The 21,166-nt window shown below is 42.8% G+C and overlaps 1 protein-coding gene across 2 annotated transcripts in view; it reads left to right on the plus strand.

Moving 5' to 3' along the window:
• LOC135114962 (hemicentin-2-like) overlaps nucleotides 1-20,798 on the plus strand; it is a 96,083-nt gene extending 75,285 nt beyond the window's left edge. Inside the window, exons 8-17 of one of the 2 annotated variants that reach the window (XM_064031283.1) lie at nucleotides 455-585; nucleotides 4,143-4,302; nucleotides 5,137-5,433; nucleotides 9,268-9,443; nucleotides 12,192-12,318; nucleotides 16,386-16,708; nucleotides 17,136-17,360; nucleotides 19,043-19,140; nucleotides 19,500-19,598; nucleotides 19,930-20,798. In XM_064031283.1, coding sequence (XP_063887353.1) covers nucleotides 455-585; nucleotides 4,143-4,302; nucleotides 5,137-5,433; nucleotides 9,268-9,443; nucleotides 12,192-12,318; nucleotides 16,386-16,708; nucleotides 17,136-17,360; nucleotides 19,043-19,081 — 1,478 coding nt within the window. In that variant the 3' untranslated portion in view covers nucleotides 19,082-19,140; nucleotides 19,500-19,598; nucleotides 19,930-20,798. Of the gene's footprint in view, nucleotides 1-454; nucleotides 586-4,142; nucleotides 4,303-5,136; nucleotides 5,434-9,267; nucleotides 9,444-12,191; nucleotides 12,319-16,385; nucleotides 16,709-17,135; nucleotides 17,361-19,042; nucleotides 19,141-19,499; nucleotides 19,660-19,929 lie in introns of both variants that reach the window. The other variant, XM_064031282.1, reaches the window with a different exon arrangement.
• Nucleotides 20,799-21,166: the final 368 nt, after the last annotated feature.

A 21,166-nucleotide genomic window follows, 5' to 3' on the forward strand; every position in this document is an offset into this window, starting at 1 on the left:
TCTTTGCTACCCTTTCTCCTCCCGTTGATATTTTATTTTTTTTAATGTAACCTTTCCCTTCCCTCCTCTTCCCTTTGCTTGCTAGGCCACCAATCCGTGTCGTTTCCCCTGGTTGTAAACACCCCAGCGGTCCCTTTTTTTTTTTTTTTTTTTTTTTCCTCCAGACACCCACGGCTTGTACGAGCGTACACTTCCTACCTTTTTGTTCTCTCTTTTTTTTTTCTGCCGCATTGTAGACCTGCCCCTTTTGTACTCCCTTCCCGGTAAAAATCACACACACACACACACACACACACACACACACACACACACACACACACACACACACACACACCTCCCTCATTTTTTCTTCTAAACAAACGCCTGGTTCCTTACCCGCACACATTACCTGACCACTACTTTCCTCCTCCTCCTCCTCCTCCTCCTCCTCCTCCTCCTCCTCCTCCTTCCACAGACATGCCCCAAGCGACGTGTGGCTTCGGGGCATCACTGGACGTGGCCAACATCAAGGAAGGTGATGACGTGTACTTTGAGTGTGCCATCCACGCTAACCCGAGGACAACGAGGGTCTCCTGGCGCCACCACGTAAGTCAAAGAGAGAGAGAGAGAGAGAGAGAGAGAGAGAGAGAGAGAGAGAGAGAGAGAGAGAGAGAGAGAGATCCATCTTTTTGCTCCGGTCAGATCTATTGGAGGGCCGACTATCAGGTCAAGTGGGCCAAGTACTGCATGTGAACAAATAAAGTAGGGCGCATGCGTACTCGGGCAGGACAAGACTTGAGGCACCGTTCAATTTGCAACATTACTACTGCTACTACTACTACTACTACTACTACTACTACTACCATCACAACCACTACTACTACTTCTACTACTATTACTAGTCCATTAAACATGTGTCAGTACCCTCTCTCCCCCTCTGTCCCTGTCTCTCCCTCTCTCGCTCTCTTTCTTCCCAAGCACGCGTTACTATTCTAAGCATTCCTCGGTTGTACTACTCGTAAAGGAGGGAGGAAAGAGAAGAAATGAGTGTAAGAATGGCTGGAATTTCTAGCGTGAACCTTCGCCTTTATATCGCTGTCCCCACGCACTCACACACGCATGTGAGTCTTCCTGCAGTGGGCAATGAAAGCAATGGGCTAGGCAGGGGACGCGGTAGTAGTAAATAAAGCAATATTCTTTTACTTGCTAGCCTAGATTTTCTACTTGGCCAGCGCACTACACGTATTAAACTTTCATGGCACGGGACAAGAAAATTGAAACTGTGCTCAGGGGGGAGAGAGAGAGAGAGAGAGAGAGAGAGAGAGAGAGAGAGAGAGAGAGAGAGAGAGAATTCACATTGTAGAAATTATTTACGCCTCAGAAATGCACACACGCATACTCACACACACACACATACATACACACACAGAACAAACCCACTTTCACACAACCCCAGGAGAAGAATAAACCAAAGCAGCAGCGGAATAAGAAAAGGAAAAAACAAAACAAACAACTAAGAAACACCAACAAGAACAAGAACAAGAATCAGTAGCAGTAAGAAGAATAGTAGAAGCAGGAGAAGGAGCAGGAGAAGGAGAAAGAGAAGGGTAATAGTAAGAAGGGGAGGGCAGACGTGGCCATACTAGGATATACAGGGTCGTGAGGTGCCTCCTTCCACGCCTCTCGCAGCGACGTGGAGACCAGAGCGAGGAACGTGACTCCAAGCCCCAGCACAGCGACAGCCACAGCACAGCCTCCCATTGAAGCCGACACAGCAATCTCGACGCGGAGGACTTGGTGGTGGCTGTGGTGCATTTAAAGTTTGAGAAGGGCGTCTTCTATGTTTTCTTACTCCTTTTCTTCCGTCCTTCCTTCCTTCCTTCCTTCCTTCCTGCCTCCCCTCCCTCCATCTTGACTCCGCTCTCGGTTGGTTGTTTGTTCTTTCGTTCCTTCCCTCCTTTCCTCCTTCCTTCCTTCCTTCGTCTGGTTATTCCTTTCTTCCTTCCTTCTCTGTTTTTCTTCCCTTTCTTATCCATCTTTCGTTTGTTCGTTTATTCCTTCTTTCCTTCCTCCCTTGCTTCCTTCCTTCCTTCTTCCTTTCATTCTTCCTTCCTTCATTCCTTCCTCCTTCGTTTGTTTGTTCGTTTCTTCGTTCCATCCTTCCTTCCTTCTTTCCTTCATTCATTCATTCATTCATTCATTCATTCATTTATTCATTTATTCATTTCTTTCTTCCCGCCTTCCTTCCTTCCGTTCTTCGTTTGTTTGTTTCATTCTTTATTTCTTCATTCATTCATTCATTCATTCGTTTGTTTGTTTTTCCTTTCCTTCCATTCATTCATTCACTCAATCATTCACATTCATTCATTCGTTTGTATGTTTGTTTGTTCCTTCCTTCCTTCCTCCATTCCCTTTTTTCCTTCCTTCGTTCCATCCTTCACTTATTTGTTTGTTTTTTCCTTCTTTCCTTCCTTCTTTTGTTTGTTTGTTTCTTCCTTCCTTCTTTCATTCCTTTCCTCCTTCCTTTCTTTTCTTCGTTTGTTTGTTTGTTTTCCCTTTCTTTTCTTCCATCCTTCCTTTCTTCGTTTGTTTGTTCCTCCCTCCCTCCTTCTCTCCTTCCCTCCCTCCGTCCCTCCCTCCCTCCCTTCCTTCCTTCCTTCCTTCCTTCTTGCCTTCACTATTTGTTGTCATTCTTGCTTTGTTCAGTCGTTCTCTGCTTCCATTTTTTTCTTTCTTTTCTTTCCTTTTATTCGTTTTTCCTTCCTTTGTATTTTTCCTTGCTTCCTTTCTTTAGATTCGCCTGTGCTTCCTTCCTTTCTTTCTTCCTTTCTTTCTTTCTTCATTGTTTTGGTTATTTTCTTCATTAATTTATACAATATTTTCTCCCGTTCTCCTTTTCTTTTAGTCCTTTCTTTCAATGTTTATTCTCTTCCCTCTGTTTTCTCACTTATATTGTTCCTTCAGGTATTTCCTTCCTGTCACTTTTTATCTCAGTTTTTTTTTCTTTCCTCTTCTTATTGTTTCCATTCTTTCCCTCCTATAGTGTTTTTACTTTTTTTTTGTCTCTATTCCTTTTTCACGTTTTTTTTTTTCTTCGTTCCTTCCATTCTGCCACCCATCCGTTCCTCCTCCATTTCTTTCTTCCCACCACGGATCATCTATTATTTGCTTCTCTCTCTCTCTCTCTCTCTCTCTCTCTCTCTCTCTCTCTCTCTCTCTCTCTCTCTCTCTCTCTCTCTCTCTCTCGGATATTCTTCCTTGCTTTCGTTTACTTTTTCCTTTACTATACCTTGCTTCATCTGCATCTTTCCCCTCCTCCACCTCCACCACCTCCTCCTCCTCCCCCTCATCCTGCTCCTCCTAGTTTTCGTTGCCCCTTTCCCCCTTCGCCCTCCTCGTTTCCTCCTCCAGCACCCGTCTTGCATGTTTATGGAAGAGGACTCCTGGACGGCCCACAAGCCTCTTGGGGCCATCCATCAGACCGACCGACGTCTCATTCGCCCTCGCTCAATATTCTTATCAGCTCTGAAACACGGTAAATGTCCGCCGCTGCCTCAAGTTATGATTCAATTACCCACCTCCCCGTCACCTGCCTCTCCTCTACCTCTCCCTTCTCCCTCTCTCCCTCACAACCCCTCTCGCCTTTCGTTCCTTTTCTGTCCGTATTCCTTGAATATCTCTCTATCTGTCCTTTTCGTGTTGCTGCGACCGTAGAACTGCGAGCATAGTGCTGAGAGCGTAGTACTGAGAGCGTAGTGGATCAGTGAAGGTTCGAAAGGGTGGGATTTGGTGTGTTGTGTTGGCTTACGTAAGGCCATGGTGGTGAGGTCAGGCCGAGACAAAGGGAGGGAAGGCAGGGAAAAGGTTTAGAAACAATCAACAAGAGAAACAAAAGGGAAATACAGCAGCACACGCGCGTGTACACACACACACACACACACACACACACAGACACACACACACACAGGACACCAGGCAAATAAAAATACCATCATCATTTCACCAACGTTATCACATATTCCTAAGCTTCTTACACAACCACTTCCACCTCCATTTCCACCACGACCACCTAAACCACCTATATTGTCCTGCTTCGCGTTTTACTACTACCACTACCACTACTACTACTACTACTACTACTACTACTACTACTCTCCCGACAGAACACCCCGCTAGTGCACAACGTGACGGCAGGAATCATCACCAGCAACCAGTCCCTCGTGCTGCAGCGGGTGATGCGGCAGCAGGCGGGTCTCTACTCCTGTATCGCCAAGAACGACATCGGCGAGGGTGTCTCCAACTACCTGAGGCTCGACGTGAAGTGTGAGTACAGACCTGGTGGTAGAGGACGAGGTAGTAATGGAGATGGAGGTGAAGTGGTTGTTGTAGTAGTAGTAGTAGTAGTAGTAGTAGTAGTAGTAGTAGTAGTGGTAGTGGTGGTGGTGGTGGTGGAAAGAGGGAGAACAGGAGAAAAAGGAGGAAGAGAAAATGATAGAAGTAATTTTAGTAGGAGAAGGAGGAGGAAGAGAAAGAGGTGGTGGTGGTGGTGGTGGTGGTGGTTTTATATAACAGTAAAATTCTCTGATATCTGAATTTTTTTTTTGTGTGTGTATTTTTGTTTCCTCTATTTATTATTCATATTGCAGGACGCGAGATAAGGTTCACAATATCAACCACTGTTTTCAGACTTATATTTGTTGTTCATATCGTCCTAAGTCGGCTCTTACGATGTTCCTCTGATCCCTGCCTTCTTACCTCCTGTAATCCTCTTCAATTAACACAGCTCACATCTCCATCTTTCACCAAAACCCTCCTTTTCCTCCCTCAGCTCCTTTCATACTTTTGTGATCGCATATACTCCTTAACTCACTCATAATTCCAAACCTTACCTCTACTAAAACCTCTTTTTTTCTCTCTCTTTCTCTCTCTCCCAGGCCCTTCACTGACTCTTACCTTTGCAATATATCACCCTCACCTAACAGTTCCTACGCCTACCTGTGACTAACATTTCCTTTTGTCTTTCTTACGCCCTTCGTTAACTCCCTCCATTGTACCTCTTACATCCTTCTCACCCTTAGCTTAGCACTTCCTTTTTTCTCCCTCTGTGTTCGTTATCTCTTGTAATCTCTGTAATCCCATGTAATGTCTTCACCTCAGACGCGCCGGTGTGTTCACCTGGGCAAGTCACCACGTATGCAGTCGGCAGGTACGAGGACGCGGAAGTTACCTGCTCCGTGGACGCAAACCCACCACAAGATTCATTCCAGTGGACGTTCAACAACACAGCGGACACTATAGATGTGCCTCAGGGTCGCTTCTCGTCCTCCTCCACTCATAGCGGTCATCACCTACACGCCCATGACTTCCTTGGACTATACGGGACGCTTCTGTGCTGGGCCGCCAATGAGATAGGGAGTCAGAAGGAACCATGCGTCTTCCACATTGTGCCCGCTGGTAAGGAAACTCTGAGACACATAAGCTTCACAAAATCCTAAATAAAGTCTTAAGATTTCCATTCGACGTAAAATATCTCTATACCAATACCAGAGGAAAGCTACACATAATGAAAACCTGAAATCGTTAAGTATTTTAGTATATGACAGAGGGAAATAGATAAGAGACACTCTAACAAACATAGTTCAAGACTGAAAATACGTTTAAACAACACATCGACAACATTAACAACGAAATTCGGTTGTTCAGAAAAGCCATAGAACAAATTACCAAAGCAACACTTTCACCAATGTACAAAGATAATCATAGGGAAGAAATATCTCATGTTAACAACGACGACATTCTCGCTACCGACTCAAAATGAATTAGTAAATAGACATAAACAAATTGAAATAAAAATAACAGTCAGTATTTCTCTTGGCGACAGAAAATTGGTGAAGGATTAATTTAGTTACAGTTCGACCATTGTCAGAATTTATATGTATATAAAATGAAAGAGACGAGCCGAAAACAAAGTAATTGGTGGACAGCAAAGTGAACCGGACGATTTCTTCTCTTCTTTCACTTACTTATTTTTTTCAGTACTTTGCCTTCTCTTCCTAATTTCTTCACCTGCCCACCCTCAAAACAACTAGAAAGAGAGAGAGAGGCCTGTTGCGGGTCCCGTGAAGAAGATGGAGTGTGTTGTCATGGCTAATGAAGACATGGCAGATTTCGGAGTGTTCTTGACTGGGTGTTCTCTCTCTCTCTCTCTCTCTCTCTCTCTCTCTCTCTCTCTCTCTCTCTCTCTCTCTCTCTCTCTCTCTCTCTCTCTCTCTCCGCCCGACATGTACAGAATCTAGTTATTCAAGATGTCAGCATAATATCCGCATCCATAGATGCGGATGCAGATGTTGAAATTGATGCGGATGTGGATTCGGATATCCGGTCCACCTCTGTAAGTAACTATTGCGTAGGAGTGAACTTTTAACGACCCAGCAACCAACACACAGGCAGAGGAGAAAGTTGATGTTTTGATGTCCAAGAAACTTTGTTGTGAAGTTTAATCATGTTCGGTGATGCGAAGTTTTTTTCCTCTTTCCATCATATCAGAAGCATCTCTCTCTCTCTCTCTCTCTCTCTCTCTCTCTCTCTCTCTCTCTCTCTCTCTCTCTCTCTCTCTCTCTGTTTTTTTTTTTTTTTTCAGCGCTTCTTCGCCTCGCGTATTGAGTTTCCAGGGAAGGTAATCGCGTCAGTACATCGGAAAAAGCTTACGAGTGCGGCGGCGCCTCTTAGTTGGTGTTAGCCGCGCGCTTCCCAGATACAGCCTCAGGAAAATGTCTCCTCTTTTTTTTCCTCTCACGCCAAAATTCATTCTCTCTCTCTCTCTCTCTCTCTCTCTCTCTCTCTCTCTCTCTCTCTCTCTCTCTCTCTCTCTCTCTTCTCTCTCTCCTTTTTTTTTTTACCTCTCCCTTCCGATGAAGCGTAAAGAAATTACCTCACTTTTTTTGGGCTTTTTTTTTTTTTTACCTATAAGCTAAGATCTCTCTCTCTCTCTCTCTCTCTCTCTCTCTCTCTCTCTCTCTCTCTCTCTCTCTCTCTCTCTCTCTCTCTCTCTCTCTCTCTCTCTCTCTCTCTGTATAAATATTCCCCTTTCCCTTTCTTTTTAAAAATTTCTTTCTGTTTCTTCTCTCCACTTTATTTTCTTCTATTTTATTTTCATTCATTTTATGTGTGTGTGTGTGTGTGTGTGTGTGTGTGTGTGTGTGTGTGTGTGTGTGTTGTGTGTGTGTGTGTGTGTGTGTGTGTGTGTGTGTGTGTGTGTGTGTGTGTGTGTGTGTGTTTCCCTTAAAATCCCTTTTTCTCCCCTTTAGTAAAAAATTATCTTCTTTCTTTCCTTCGGTCAAAATTTTCTCTCGTTTCATTCTTTCAAACTAAAGTTTTCCTTTTTTTGTTGTTTTCCTCTCTTCCAAGCAAATTCTTTTCCCGTTTTCTCTTTCCAGCCTAAATTCCTCCGTGTACTCCTCTAGAGAGAGAGAGACAGAGAGAGAGAGAGAAAGGAGTGGGGGAAGGTCCTTGTCTTTGCCATCCCCCTCTGTGCCTCCCGGGTTCTGCTCCCTCTTTGCAACACTGCAGTCCATTTCACAGCTCATTGGCTCCCTTGGCGGCCCCAGAACATTACCCCCTTCCAGGAAACAACCCCTTCCAGGACACAATCACTTCCAGAACTCAACTTTCTTCCAGAACACTCCCATTTCCAGTCACCTCTTCCAGACTACAACTCCTTTCCAATCGTTTTCTTTTTTCCCTTCAGACCACAACTCCTTTCCAGTCACTTTCTTCCAAGCCGCAATCGCTTCCAGGAACATTACCTTCCACTAAACACACCATTTCCAGAATTCAACTTCCCCCTAAAACATGCTCCTTTCCAGTCACTTCCTTTTCCGACCCATAACTTGCTTCCAGTCACTTCCTTTTCCACGCTACAAACTCCTCCACGAACATTCCCTTCCTGGGCATGTATTATCTTCAGAACACCTTTAAGAACACTTTTTTTCTAGTTATCTCTTCCAAGATGCAAACCACTTCGAAAACTCATCTTTCTTCCAGAACACGACACTTCCCAGTTACCTCCTCTTCCAGCCATAACCTCTGCCGGGAGCATCCTCTTCCACTTCCAAAATTAAACTTTCGTCCACAACTATTTTTTATTTTTTTAAGAATACGTCCCTTCCAGTCTTCAACATTCCCAGGCGCCAGCTGCCTTCCAGTCACTTCTTCCCTGCAAACCACAATCTTCCATATAGAACCATCCCCTACTGGTCACTGTGCCTTCCAGGACATAACACTTCTTCGTCTCAACCCGATACTCCTTCAATCACCTCCCTTGCTAGACCACGACCATTTCTAGTCACTTTCCTGTCTCCTCCGCTACACACACACACACACACACACACACACACACACCCGCGTCGTACATGGCCACAATAAGAAATAAAATACCAGTTATTGTTTACATATATTTCTTTAATGGGTTTTTTTTTCAATTTCCATAGTACGTGTTTTGTATATGTAATATTATTAATGATCGATTTTCTTTTTTTTTTTAATTACTTCATTTTTTTCGTTCTTCTATTTATTTTGTTTCATTTTCACTTTTTTTTTTTTCTAGAGAGATTTTATAATAAAGTTGCCTGTTCTTGTTTTCCTCCTCCTCCTCCTCCTCCTCCTCCTCCTCCTCCAATATTTGCATGAGCTACACACCGTCTCGGGCAAGAGCAGCAAAACAATACACTACGTTACGGTAGGGCAGACATTGTATTGCAGTTATGGGTTAGTTATAGCTGTGTTTTCCCGTTTTCTCTTTGAAGCTGCGTTCGTTGACTCACCTCATTTGTTTTCTTTCAGGCACATTTGTTCAAGCTCGTTCGTTTTCCTCGCATCTTGTTTTCAGCTTTGTTCATCGTCTTATTCGCTACTCACTTATTTGATATTAACCTTATTCCAGTTTCCATTCTACATATTCTCCTTTTACTCATGGTGTTCATATTTATTTTCCTCTTTATTCATCTCCGGTGGAATGTTAAATTTACAGCTCTCTCTCTCTCTCTCTCTCTCTCTCTCTCTCTCTCTCTCTCTCTCTCTCTCTCTCTCTCTCTCTCTGATTAATGGACACAAACTGTTTGCCCTCTAATGGTAACTTTGGTGATAATGATAGTGAAGGTAACAATGCAAGTTAAAATCATGGTAATAGTGACCGAAACAGTAATTGTGGTGGTGAACAGAAAACACAGAATCCAGTAGAACATAGAAGTGGTGAGAACAATATAAATTGCATTTAAATCTATCGAACAGGGAAACCAGAGTCACCAGGAAACTGCACAGTGGACAGAGGGACGCCCACTTCAGCCAGGGTGCGGTGTGTAGCAGGCGGCAACGGCGGGCTTTCCCAGTGGTTCCTCCTCGACGCATCTCGCCAGGGTCGCAAGCACGCACTCAACCTCACCGCTCAGGACACTCCGGAATTCCACGTGAGTACACATTCACGTAACTAACAACCACACTCAAACTTTTGGCCGCCTGACTTCAATTACTTTCATGGTAAAAGTTTTTTTTTTTTTTTCAGGGATGCTTTCATGATTCTAATTCATGATCCTAATTCGTGATCGTAGTTTAATGAGGATCTTGAAATACCAGTAGTAAAAAAGCACCCATTACGAGCCGACTAGTCCTCATGAAAGTCGTAAGTGTCTTGAAATACAGGCATTTAAATATATGGTAATGAAAGTGAAGTGCGTGTCACGGGAACAAAATATACACCAATATGAACGAAAGCCTCATTAATAAGTTAATTTCACCTTACAAGCTAACCATATCTCTAGGGAAAACTAACAGCAGAAGAGAAAGGTGTAATCTGCAGCCACTATTGTTTGTGGGTAGGGGGAGGAAGAAACAAATGATTGGTGGTTTGGTAGTTAGAGAGAAACGAGAAAGAGGTACTGGGGAGCTCTTTGGGGAAATTGGGTAGGTAGTAATAATCCTCTTCAGTCACTTAGCTGGAGAGAGATGGGGGAGGGAGGGGGGTCCAGCTGTTAACCTAACGGTACAGTGGGAGGGAAGGAGGGAGGGAGAGAGGAAGGGAGGAAGAGAAGGTTAAGTACAAAGTTTGCTTAGAATGTCAGGTGTTCCTTCTCATTTTCTGTTCTCTTTCCTCTTCTGCTGGCGAGAAAGAGAGAGAGAGAGAGAGAGAGAGAGAGAGAGAGAGAGAGAGAGAGAGAGAGAGAGAGAGATGGGGGGAACGAAGGAAGGAAAAGGGAGAAATGTCTTATCGATAATTGCCTCATTATTATCCTTCACTTAGTGTTTGTATAGCTGCGTCTCTCTCTCTCTCTCTCTCCCTCTCTCTCTCTCTCTCTCTCTCTCTCTGCTGTGTATGTGTGTAATAATCAGAGAGAGAGAGAGAGAGAGAGAGAACACGTCCATTTTTTCTTTGATTATTCCACCCGCACCTCATTATCGGATTCCTGTTCGGTCACAAGCTCCTCCTCACAGCAACCTCCGCCCCGCCCCGCCCCTCCCCATCCCGCCCCGCCCCCCTCACATCAGCCTCCGCCACCACCTCCCAACAGCCCGCCCCCACGAGACACACCTGCCCCAAAGCCTTCCAACTACAAATCAATTTATTTTCGCTTTGTCCCACCTATCGGAGCGAAAATGGGATGAAGAAGAAACCTATACTCTCTCTCTCTCTCTCTCTCTCTCTCTCTCTCTCTCTCTCTCTCTCTCTCTCTCTCTCTCTCTCTCTCTTCAAAGATGTAATATTATGGTTTCCCATATTTTTTTTTCTTCCTTTTTCCTTTTCTGCTGTTTCTCTTATTTCATCTTGTTACCACTGAATTTAAAAAAAAAAAATGTAACGGAATTTTTTTTTTTTTTTTTTTTTTTTTTTTGTCTATGGTACCCTGTTGTTGCGGCGTCTTAAGGTCAGTGGTTTTATTTATCTAACTATCCATCCAGCCATCTACATATATATCTATTTACCCATCCATCCAACTATCCGTCCATCGACTAATGTATTTATGTATCTATCTGTCTATTTATCTGTTTATCTGCCTATCTATCTGTCTATCTATTTTTATCCATCTATCTATCTATCTATCTATCTATCTATCTATCTATCTATATATATATATATATATATATATATATATATATATATATATATATATATATATATATATATATATATATATATATATATATATATATATATATATATATATATATATATATATATATATATATATATATATATATATCCATCTAATTAGTATCATCTATCTAGCAGCCTATTTTTATTTTTCTATCCCTGCTTCTGTATTTCCTCCATCCTATGACTTGAACTCTTTCAAGAGGGAGGTTTCAAGACACTTATCCTCCAATTTTAGATAATGGTTTCAGATTATGTTTGGAGACCGGCACCTCAGTGGGCCTTTTTTTTTCCAGTTTTGTTGCCCTTGGTCCGTGCCCCTCCTATATGAAAAAAAAAAATAAAAAATAAAAAATAAATAAATATATATATATATATATATATATATATATATATATATATATATATATATATATATATATATATATATATATATATATATATATATATATATATATATATATATATATATATATATATATATACATATATATATATATATATATATATATATATATATATATATATATATATATATATATATATATATATATATATATATATATATATATATATATATATATATATATATATATATATATATATATATATATATATATATATATATATATATATATATATATATATATATATATATATATATATATATATATATATATATATATATATGTTGTTTATCAGGTTAGAACGGGGTCATGGTAATCCTTATCTTGTATCTTGTATCATGCGGTGCTGATAACATTAAGGGTCTGTTGTTCAGGAAGCCACCGCCTTTATAATGTTAGGTGGCATCTCGATGCCGTCTCCACTACTCTTGAAAGAAACTGTAGCGAAAATTATCGGTGTTTCCAAGGGTGGTTTCCTCTACTTATACTTTGACAAGGACTCCGCATCATCAGTAGGAAAAATTATCCATGGTAAACTGATCAATAATCCCTGTAGCTTTTGAAAATAGCTTTTGATAAGAGCAAAAGGAGTTCCAGAATTCTGGGCAAAAGAACTAGGCCTCCATAACGTTTTTTTTTTTTTTTTCTTCTTTTTTTTTCAGGTAACTGGACTCTGGCCGGGGGGAACTTACCAGCTGGCGATCAGAGCTGCTAACAACAAGGGTCTCAGTACTGCTACTCGCCTCACGCTCGCCAGCGGATCTAATGCCTCATTATATCACCTGCACGGTTCGTAACTCCCTCTCAGACACAGATAGCTCAGCAAGCTGTTTATCAGCACTAATGAAGGGCCGCAGCACGCACGTGTGTGGTACGTTCGCATTGTAAGCTCGGGCCTGTCCGTGTTAAACTGTTTTGGTGCAGTAATGCTTATAATGTCCAATCTCCTTAATACCAAATTATTCTGTTGTCTTTTGACTTATATGTATATTGTCTGCACATACACCATATGTGTATTCCACTTGCCTATTGCTCTATCGGATTCTTTAATTCCTCTTGTGTTGCTAAAATTTTCTTGTGTCGTCATTTTTTTTTTTTTTTTTTTTTTTTTTTTTTTATGTAGGAAGGATACTGGCCAAGGGCAACAAAAATCTAATAAAAAAAATGCCCACTGAAATGCCAGTCCCTAAAAGGGTCAAAGCAGTGGTCAAAAATTGGTGGATAAGTGTCTTGAAACCTCCCTCTTGAAGGAATTCAAGTCATAGGAAGGTGGAAATACAGAAGCAGGCAAGGAGTTCCAGAGTTTACCAGAGAAAGGGATGAATGATTGAGAATACTGGTTAACTCTTGCGTTAGAGAGGTGGACAGAATAGGAGTGAGAGAAAGAAGAAAGTCTTGTGCAGCGAGGCCGCGGAAGGAGGGGAGGCATGCAGTTAGCAAGATCAGAAGAGCAGTTAGCATGAAAATAGCGGTAGAAGACAACAAGAGATGCAACATTGCGGCGGTGAGAGAGAGGCTGAAGACAGTCAGTTAGAGAAGAGGAGTTGATGAGACGAAAAGCTTTTGATTCCACCCTGTCTAGAACAGCAGTATGAGTGGAACCCCCCCAGACATGTGAAGCATACTCCATACATGGACGGATAAGGCCCTTGTACAGAGTTAGCAGCTGGGGGGGTGAGAAAAACTGGCGGAGACGTCTCAGAACACCTAACTTCATAGAAGCCGTTTTAGCTAGAGATGAGATGTGAAGTTTCCAGTTCAGATTATAAGTAAAGGACAGACCGAGGATGTTCAGTGTAGAAGAGGGGGACAGTTGAGTGTCATTGAAGAAGAGGGGATAGTTGTCTGGAAGATTGTGTCGAGTTGATAGATGGAGGAATTGAGTTTTTGAGGCATTGAACAATACCAAGTTTGCTCTGCCCCAATCAGAAATTTTAGAAAGATCAGAAGTCAGGCGTTCTGTGGCTTCCCTGCGTGATATGTTTACCTCCTGAAGGGTTGGACGTCTATGAAAAGACGTAGAAAAGTGCAGGGTGGTATCATCAGCATAGGAGTGGATAGGACAAGAAGTTTGGTTTAGAAGATCATTAATGAATAATAAGAAGAGAGTGGGTGACAGGACAGAACCCTGAGGAACACCACAGTTAATAGATTTAGGAGAAGAACAGTGACCGTCTACCACAGCAGCAATAGAACGGTCAGAAAGGAAACTTGAGATGAAGTTACAGAGAGAAGGATAGAAACCGTAGGAGGGTAGTTTGGAAATCAAAGCTTTGTGCCAGACTCTATCAAAGGCTTTTGATATGTCCAAGGCAACAGCAAAAGTTTCACCAAAGTCTCTAAAAGAGGATGACCAAGACTCAGTAAGGAAAGCCAGAAGATCACCAGTAGAGCGTCCTTGACGGAACCCATACTGGCGATCAGATAGAAGGTTGTGAAGTGATAGATGTTTAAGAATCTTCCTGTTGAGGATAGATTCAAAAACTTTAGATAAGCAGGAAATTAAAGCAATAGGACGGTAGTTTGAGGGATTAGAGCGGTCACCCTTTTTAGGAACAGGTTGAATGTAGGCAAACTTCCAGCAAGAAGGAAAGGTAGATGTTGACAGACAGAGCTGAAAGAGTTTGACTAGGCAAGGTGCAAGCACGGAGGCACAGTTTCGGAGAACAATAGGAGGGACCCCATCAGGTCCATAAGCCTTCTGAGGGTTTAGGCCAGCGAGGGCATGGAAAACATCATTACGAAGAATTTTAATACGAGGCATGAAGTAGTCAGAGGGTGGAGGAGAGGGAGGAACAAGCCCAGAATCCTCCAAGGTAGAGTTTTTAGCAAAGGTTTGAGCAAAGAGTTCAGCTTTAGAAATAGATGTGATAGCAGTGGTGCCATCTGGTTGAAGTAGAGGAGGGAAAGAAGAAGAAGCAAAGTTATTGGAGATATTTTTGGCTAGATGCCAGAAATCACGAGGGGAGTTAGATCTTGAAAGGTTTTGACATTTTCTGTTAATGAAGGAGTTTTTGGCTAGTTGGAGAACAGACTTGGCATGGTTCCGGGCAGAAATATAAAGTGCATGAGATTCTGGTGAAGGAAGGCTTAAGTACCTTTTGTGGGCCACCTCTCTATCATGTATAGCACGAGAACAAGCTGTGTTAAACCAAGGTTTAGAAGGTTTAGGACGAGAAAAAGAGTGAGGAATGTACGCCTCCATGCCAGACACTATCACCTCTGTTATGCGCTCAGCACACAAAGACGGGTCTCTGACACGGAAGCAGTAGTCATTCCAAGGAAAATCAGCAAAATACCGCCTCAGGTCCCCCCAACTAGCAGAGGCAAAACGCCAGAGGCACCTTCGCTTAGGGGGATCCTGAGGAGGGATTGGAGTGATAGGACAAGATAAAGATATGAGATTGTGATCGGAGGAGCCCAACGGAGAAGAAAGGGTAACAGCATAAGCAGAAGGATTAGAGGTCAGGAAAAGGTCAAGAATGTTGGGCGTATCTCCAAGACGGTCAGGAATACGAGTAGGGTGTTGCACCAATTGCTCTAGGTCATGGAGGATAGCAAAGTTGTAGGCTAGTTCACCAGGATGGTCAGTGAAGGGAGAGGAAAGCCAAAGCTGGTGGTGAACATTGAAGTCTCCAAGAATGGAGATCTCTGCAAAAGGGAAGAGGGTCAGAATGTGCTCCACTTTGGAAGTTAAGTAGTCAAAGAATTTCTTATAGTCAGAGGAGTTAGGAGAGAGGTATACAGCACAGATAAATTTAGTATGAGAATGACTCTGTAGTCGAAGCCAGATGGTGGAAAACTCGGAAGATTCAAGAGCGTGGGCACGAGAGCAGGTTAAGTCATTGCGCACATAAACGCAGCATCCAGCTTTGGATCGAAAATGAGGATAGAGAAAGTAGGAGGGAACAGAAAAGGGGCTACTGTCAGTTGCCTCAGACACCTGAGTTTCAGTGAGGAAAAGAAGATGAGGTTTAGAAGAGGAGAGGTGGTGTTCTACAGATTGAAAATTAGATCTTAGACCGCGAATGTTGCAGAAGTTAATGAAGAAAAAGTTGAGGGGGGTGTCAAGACACTTACGGTCGTCGACGGAAAGGCAGTCCGACCTGGGGACATTTATGGTCCCCTCCCCAGATGGGGACTCCGAGGCTGGTGTAGGAGTCGCCATGATTTTAAATTTTTTTGAGTGAAAGGTGTGTGTGTTATTAGGTGCTTGTAGTTTTGTGTGGAGGAAGAGAGTTGTCTTTAGAGGGCAGGCTGTGACTACCCCCTTGTGTTGTGAGACACAAAGGGAAACGTTCAGTGAGGTCACAGCTGGGTTTAATGATAAGTTCACAGCACCCCCTGAACAGTGCTTTAGACCTCACTGGGAGTAATTATCGTTTCGGCAGGTGTCTACTGCCTCCTCCTCCATGTCATATGTGTTCCTCAAAAGGCTCTGAGGAAGAAAAGTAGGTTTACATGTATTTTCGTCAAAGTCTTGGCAGTGGTCCTTGTTAGGTTTTGTGGTGTAGTTTTGTGCACGTATTCAGAATTACCTTGGGACGTGGTCTGCCGAAGCCACAGCCGCTGTCTCATTGATAGCAAGGCGAAGCCTATGCTTATTTCGGCGAGGGGCGTCGGTTCAGTTCAACCCCATATTCAGGTGTTTAGACTGAGATATATTACTTGCAATCCCTGATTTACGATTATTTAAATCAAAGTAGAAGGTAACACACTGTCCGCGGCATCAAATTTCCCCGCCACTCCAGCAGTGTCCCAGTGTGGAGTGTTCTCTTGGTGGCGCTTGGTTTCCCTGGAGAATATTTGAATAGAGTGCTAGAATTGTGGGAAAAATTTAAAATCTCCTCTTCCAGACGGTCCCTTCGAGGCGGAGGTGCGTGACGCGGGGAACACTCCGGGAGGCGAGGCAGAGGGTGGCAGGGACGGCCTCACGCTCTTTCTGGATTCTCTCACGCTGCCGTCTGTCCTGCTGGGATTGCTGGGTCTTGCCTCGGTCCTAATGCTCTTGTTGATCCTTCTGGTGCTGATGGTTACTCTTCGCCGCCGCAGGATGCCTCAGCTGGTTCCCTTGACGGAGGCCTCGCGCCCCCAGTCCGCCGCCAGCAAGGAGTCAGGCCAAACCCCCGCTATGCACTCGCCGCAAAGGATAAGCACGTGTCTGGAGGAGGAGCTGCAGGTAATTCAGAGACTCCTGTGGGTAAATTTACTTACTTGCTCCCGTTTATCTCTTGGAGAAGAAAACTTTTTATTCTGCCGTTAGCGGAATCACATATTTTATTGTTATATGTTATTTCATGACTATCACAGTTTATCTCCTATGTCTAACCTAATGTAACCTTTTATTTTCTATGGAAAAATTAATAATAATCATTGCGATGATAATGACGTGTAAAATAACTAAGTAAGCACCAGAAAATCCATACAGTTTTATCTCCCAGGGTAAAACGAGAGTAGTTCTGTGAGTGCCCTCCATTATGTTCAGTGTGAAGGGGCCTTTCTATTCTTATCAGCGACACACAGACACACCTTGGCATTATTACGAACCAGGCAGTCTGTCTATCCTCACTCATGCACAGAACTCTTCCACTTCTTCCTGGTGGCAGGCGCCTTCAGAGGGAGACACGAACCCTGACCTGGTGGCGGCGCGGAAGGGTTCCTTCAGTGACGGCAGAAAGGAGGCGGGCGTGGCAGCCACCCTCCTGCCTCCTGAGCGCTACCAGTACGATGCGCTTCCCGGTTTCTTCAGTGGGGCAGCAAGAGGTAGCACGTCAGACCAGCCAGCGTCCCTCTCCCCTGGTGATCTCCTCCCGCCTGGTCTTCATGCCTCGGTCAGTGCTGCTTGGATTTATTACATTGTGGATCAAACTACTCTTCGTATAGATATTTGCTTATAAGAAGTGAACACATATTTACATCATATTTACGTTACCACTTATATATAAATAGATGAATAGATAGGTAGAGGAAGTAGGTAGGTAGTAGATGTTTATTGCCTACAGCATTTAACATTCATCTGACAAATGATATGAACTTATCATTAAACTCAGCTGTGACCTCAGTGAACGTTTCCCTTTGTGTCTCACAATACAAGGTGACAGTCACAGCCTGCCCTCTAAAGACAACTCTCTTCCTCCACACAAAACTACAAGCACCTAATAACACATACACCCTTCACTCAAAAATTCAAAACTATCATGGCGACTCCCACACCAACCTCGGAGTCCCCATCTGGGGAGGGGACCACAAATGTCCCCAGGTCGGACTGCCTTTCTGACGACGACCCTAAGTGTCCTGATACCCCCCTCAACTTTTTCTTCATTAACTTCTGCAACATTCGCGGTCTAAGACGTAATTTTCAATCTGTAGAACACCACCTCTCCTCTTCTAAACCTCATCTTCTTTTCCTCACTGAAACTCAGGTGTCTGAAGCAACTGACAGTAGCCCCTTTTCTGTTCCCTCCTACTTTCTCTATCCTCATTTTCGATCCAAAGCTGGATGTTGCGTTTATGTGCGCAACGACTTAACCTGCTCTCGTGCCCACGCTCTTGAATCTTCCGAGTTTTCCACCATCTGGCTACGACTACAGATTCACTCTCACACTAAATTTATCTGTGCTGTATACCTCTCACCTAACTCATCCGACTATAAGAAATTCTTTGACTACTTAACTTCCAAAGTGGAGCACATTCTGATTCTCTTCCCTTCTGCAGAGATCTCCATTCTTGGAGACTTCAATGTTCACCACCAGCTTTGGCTTTCCTCTCCCTTCACTGACCATCCTGGTGAACTAGCCTTCAACTTTGCTATCCTCCACGACCTAGAGCAATTGGTGCAACACCCTACTCGTATTCCTGACCGTCTTGGAGATACGCCCAACATTCTTGACCTTTTCCTGACCTCTAATCCTTCTGCTTATGCTGTCACCCTCTTTTCTCCGTTGGGCTCCTCCGATCACAATCTCATATCTGTATTTTGTCCTATCGCTCCAATCCCTCCTCAGGATCCTCCTAAGCGAAGGTGCCTCTGGCGTTTTGCCTCTACTAGTTGGGGAACCTGAGGAGGTATTTTGCTGATTTTCCTTGGAATGACTACTGCTTCCGTGTCAGAGACCCGTCTTTGTGTGCCGAGCGCATAACAGAAGTGATAGTGTCTGGCATGGAGGCGTACATTCCTCACTCTTTTTCTCGACCTAAACCCTCCAAACCTTGATTTAACACAGCTTGTTCTCGTGCTATACATGATAGAGAGGTGGCCCGCAAAAGGTACTTAAGCCTTCCATCACCATAATCTCATGCACTTTATATTTCTGCCACACACACACACACACACACACACACACACACACACATCATCATCATCATCATCATCATCATTATCATCATCTTTTCATCATCTCTCAAACAGATACATAAGATTGATGTTTATTGACCACAGCATCCATTCAATTCACAGATATTTCTCATGAGCACAAATCATTCACACGAACCTTATCTTTCCTGCCGTCAGCAGTCTGCGTCGCCCAGTAGCCACCACCAGCCCGAGGTGTGAGGAAGAGGACACGAGGCTCCACGTGGCCCGGCTAGGCCAGGGATGAGATTCTCGGGCATGTACGTATGCATACACATTACGTACTATTGAGAAAACTAACCTGGTATAAGCCTGAGTGATGGAAACGCAAAACGGTGTGTGTGTGTGTGTGTGTGTGTGTGTGTGTGTGTGTGTGTGTGTGTGTGTGTGTGTGTGTGTGTGTGTGTGTGTACCTGAAGAGTAACACTTTTTTGTGATGTCAAAATAGTTCACCAGTTTTTTTTTTTTTTTTTTATTATGCTCTTCTTATACCAGATTACAGTTTTCTCAATAGTACATTCATTCTTGCTGAGTCTCTCCTTAGTGATGTCCTCTACATCTGTATGAAGCATCACGAACAAATAGAATGCATGCATCACATACCTTCGTGTTGATGCAGCGTGTGCGAGAGGGAAAGGTGCAGAACCACGGCTGGGCATGATGGAGGTGCTGCAGATCTGCTTCAGCCTCCGCTTCCTCCCCGGGGTGCTGTCTGCAGGTAATTGTGCTTCCCTGGCCTGTCATCCTTGTAAATGTGAGCAGATAACAGAAAGAAAAAGGTGAGCACTCAGGGCTTGAAAGTGTTATACAAAGAATTGGAGTGTTTTATTATTATTATTATTATTATTATTATTATTATTATTATTATTATTATTATTATTATTATTATTATTATTATTATTATATAGAGAAAATATAATGCATGATTTCTTTCATCTCACCATCAGTGTTTTCATCATAACATGACACAATAATGAAAGAACTTTGCAGAGAATCAAAGAAATATCAATGATTACTGAGGGTACCTCATAGCTTCCCTTTACCTTTAGCACGTCAGCGTTGCAGGCCAGGCAAATTAGGACCATGTGACCCACTCGCTAACTAGTACCTGACGACCCCTCAAGAAGAATGAGTCTTGGAAGTGGTGACTCTTCATGCTGGTGTCTCAGGGCGGATACAAGCACCAGGTGGAGCATCACCCGTTTCCCAAGCAGTGTCAAGAAGAGAATGACCACCAGCATCACTGCGACTTCACGTCTTTCTGCTGTTTCATTGTTACTTTATCACAGTGGACTTGTCGCCTTTCATATGGCAGCCCCTGCTTTCCGTGAAGGAAGAGGGGCGGAACTTCAAGTCAAGGAGTTGTGATCTTGCAACCTGCTAGGAGCAAAATAAGCCACCAGTCCTTACCTCTGTGTGTGTCTGTGTTTGTGTGTGTGTGTGTGTGTGTGTGTGTGTGTGTGTGTGTGTGTGTGTGTGTGTGTGTGTGTGTGTGTGTGTGTAGGGGAGGGGAGGGGGTGATGCAAAAGATTAAGTTATCTGTCACGCTGCAAGAGATGACAAACATACAATGTACGAGAATATATAAGTACAGATTGTTCAAAATTTCATTATTAGTCTGTAGATTTAACTTTTCGTTCTTTTGACTAAACGGTGTAAGTAATTTTTCTTTCTTTCTTTCTTTCTTTCTTTCTTTCTGTGTTTTGTAACCATAAACTTTACACAGTATGTACTGCACACCCTGGTTGTTGCAGTATCTAGCTTTAATCTTTGACACAAAATATTACTGACGATATTTTTATATAGACTTGTTGTTAGTAAATATAAGTACCACGTTATGAGACATGTGCATTTTGTAAATATTTTTATACATGAACATATCAATTAAGTATGTTTTTACTTAAAATAAACAATACCAAAAGAAGACTTTTTTTCCGTCCACAAATAATCAAGTACTACGTACGCTAAGTGTTTTATGATCAATACAGACAGGCTGTACTTTATAATTAATTAAGGTTAATTAAGATTTAGTATTTTGATTAAGGTTAATTAAGATTTAGTATTTTGATGAAGTTTATAATTATGTGACAACCCACTTACCAACAAATTATAGTCTTGTTACTCTGTGGTGCCATTAATCTGAACGCTTATTTCGAAACATTGAACTTCCATTAAAACTCGTTCCAAAGGTCAAGTCAGCTTGATAGGCATGCCATGGATGTTTTTTACCATACTGATCATGCAAAAATTAAACTATCAGTAGAATCTCAGAAACATCCTGAAAAT

This window comes from Scylla paramamosain, chromosome 28 (genome assembly GCF_035594125.1).
Source record: "Scylla paramamosain isolate STU-SP2022 chromosome 28, ASM3559412v1, whole genome shotgun sequence".
In the NCBI taxonomy this organism is placed as follows: Eukaryota; Metazoa; Arthropoda; class Malacostraca; order Decapoda; family Portunidae; genus Scylla; species Scylla paramamosain.